Source organism: Octopus bimaculoides, chromosome 2 (assembly GCF_001194135.2).
Source record: "Octopus bimaculoides isolate UCB-OBI-ISO-001 chromosome 2, ASM119413v2, whole genome shotgun sequence".
Lineage (NCBI taxonomy): Eukaryota > Metazoa > Mollusca > Cephalopoda > Octopoda > Octopodidae > Octopus > Octopus bimaculoides.
In genome coordinates, this window is record NC_068982.1 from 138304595 (window position 1) to 138307352 (window position 2758).

Sequence of the window (2758 nt, forward strand, 5' to 3'; positions counted from 1 at the left end):
TTGGAGCCTGGTGTAGTCATCCGGTTGCACCAGTCCTCAGTCAAATCGTCCAACCCATGCTAGCATGGAAAGCGGACGTTAAACGATGATGATGATGATGATGCGCAATGTCCTTCATTTCCAGTCTTCTGTGAAAACATGTCTGGCCATGGTGAAATATCACTTTGCTTTGAAACAGATGAGGTTGGCAACAGGAAGGACATCCTGCTGTAGAAAATCTGCCTCAATAAATTCTATCTGATCCATGCAAGCATAGAAAAGTGGACATTAAAACAGTTGATGGACCATGACATAGCATGAGACGATATGGAAGCGTCAACAAACATTATTAAAGTGAATATAATTAATCATTTTGTTGTCGTGGGCGATGCCAGTGCCGTCTGACCGGCACCTTTGCCACGGGCATGTAGAAAGCACCATTTGAGCGTGGTCGATGTCAGTGCCACAGGACTGGCTCCTGTGCCGTGGCATGTAAAAAGCACCATTCAAGCGTGGTCAGTGCCAGTACCGCCTGACTGGCTCCCATGCCAGTGGCACATAAAAAGCACCATTCAAGCAGAATCGATGCCAGTGCTGCCTGACTGGCCCCCATGCCGGTGGCATGAAAAAGCATCCACTACACTTTTGGAGCGGTTGGCGTTAGGAAGGGCATCCAGCTGTAGAGACCTTGTCAGATCAGACCGGAGCATGGTTCAGCCTCCCGGCTTGCCAGTCCTTAGTCAAACCGTCCAACCCATGTCAGCAGGGAGAGCAGACACTAAACAACGATGATGATAATGATGATGAATATTTCAGTAATGATTAACTTTTTTCATATAATTACAGGTATCCCTACAGCTGATTATTTTGTACATTTCCTTGAAAACCTTATTTATCCAATTACTCATCTCTTTGATGAAAAGGGGATCAAGAAGTTTGTTTCTTTACATGATGTGAGTATTTCTTTCTAACGTATCTATGTCTCTTTCTTAAATACTAATTGTCTGAATGAAATAGTAGCAATAATAATAATAATAATAATAATAATTTCTTTTATTCTTTTATTTGTTTGTTTGTTGCAGTAATTTGACTGCGGCCATGCTGGAGCACTGCCGCTAGTCGAGCAAATCGACCCCAGGACTTATTCTTTGTAAGCCTGGTACTTATGCTATCGGTGTCTGTTGGCGAACCGCTAAGTTACGGGGACGTAAACACACCAGCATCGGTTGTCAAGCGATGTTGGGGGGGGACAAAGAACAGACACACAAACATATACATACATACACACACATATATACGATGAGCTTCTTTCAGTTTCCGTTGACCAAATCCACTTACAAGGCTTTGGTCAGCCCGAGGTTATAGTAGAAGACACTTGCCCAAGGTGCCACGCAGTGGAACTGAACCTGGGACCTTGTGGTTGGTAAGCAAGCTACTTACCACATAGCCACTCCTGCGCCTATGCAAAATTTTCAAAAAGTTCTTTATGTTCTCGACACAATCAAGTAGATCTTGTGCAACTGAAACCCAAGTGTCTTTTTGGTCAGCTGCAAGTAGTTTTGGCACACACATGTCTCGTACCCAAATCTTCGATGATAACGGACTTAACTGAACCGTAACTAATCTGCACCTCTTCTGATAACTCATGGATAGTGATTCGACAATTTCCTCTTACAGCTGCACACACATCTGCAATGTTTTACTCAGTTCTGCTTGTTGCAGGTCTCCGTAAACGTCCGTCACTATTGACATTTTTTCAGCCATCTTGGAAATGTCTGAACCACTCATACACTTGTGTGTACCTCATTCACTCCTCTCCATATGCTTTCTGCAACTTTGCATCGGCCTCTGATCAGGTATCGCCACGACACCTTTCTCTGTCATGGTCAGTGTGACACACCTTCCTTCCAAGTACTGCTGTAAACAGCAGAAGTGTGCTAGAATGTTAGAACTTAGTGTGCATGCACAGCAGAGGTCAAGGTCAATCTATGCCAACTGCTTCACTCTGCGTGCTTTAGCTTCATTACTATGGCATCAGTCTGGTTACTTATTGGTCAGACATCGTATTTCCACATGGGTGAACATATTTCCATGGAAGATTAGAAACAACTGACACTACTTGTAAGATTATAGTGCTCCAGCATGTCAAGGAACCTTTAACAAAACCAAGCACTTATGAATTTTCCAAAAACAAACATACAAAAAACCCAGCAAAATGTTTCTTATTTCTTTTATATATTTTTTTTACCGTTTTTCCTCTTCTAGAATGCCGTAATTGGTTATTTTGATTTTAATTCCTCCCCTCAACCACCAGGATATCAACAGTTTTATTACGCTTCAATGAGGGCAATTGAACGAAGTAAGTACTTTTTACATTTTTCTACTTACTCTTTTACTCTTTTATTTGTTTCAGTCATTTGACTGCGGCCATGCTAGAGCACCGCCTTTAGTCGAGCAAATCGACCCCAAGACTTATTCTTTGTAAGCCTAGTACTTATTCTAACTGCTAAGTTACAAGGACATAAACACACCAGCATTGGTTGTCAAGCGATGTTGGGGAGGACAAACACAGACACACAAACACACATACATATACATATATACAACAGGCTTCTTTCAGTTTCCGTCTACCAAATCCACTCACAAGGCTTTGGTCAGCCCAAGACTATAGTAGAAGACACTTGCCCAAGGTGCCACGCAGTGGGACTGAACCCGGAACCATGTGTTTGGTAAGCAAGCTACTTACCACACAGCCACTCCTGCACCTTTTTTTTTTTTT

General features: G+C 42.6%; 1 protein-coding gene across 2 annotated transcripts in view; it reads left to right on the top strand.

The window, feature by feature from the left end:
• Nucleotides 1–2758, top strand: part of LOC106877346 (thioredoxin domain-containing protein 11) — a 77546-nt gene that overhangs the window by 17869 nt on the left and 56919 nt on the right. For both annotated transcript variants that reach the window (XM_014926227.2, XM_052965631.1), the window contains exons 4-5: nucleotides 826–932; nucleotides 2245–2338. In XM_014926227.2, the coding sequence (XP_014781713.1) occupies nucleotides 826–932; nucleotides 2245–2338 (201 nt within the window). The remainder of the gene's footprint in view (nucleotides 1–825; nucleotides 933–2244; nucleotides 2339–2758) is intronic.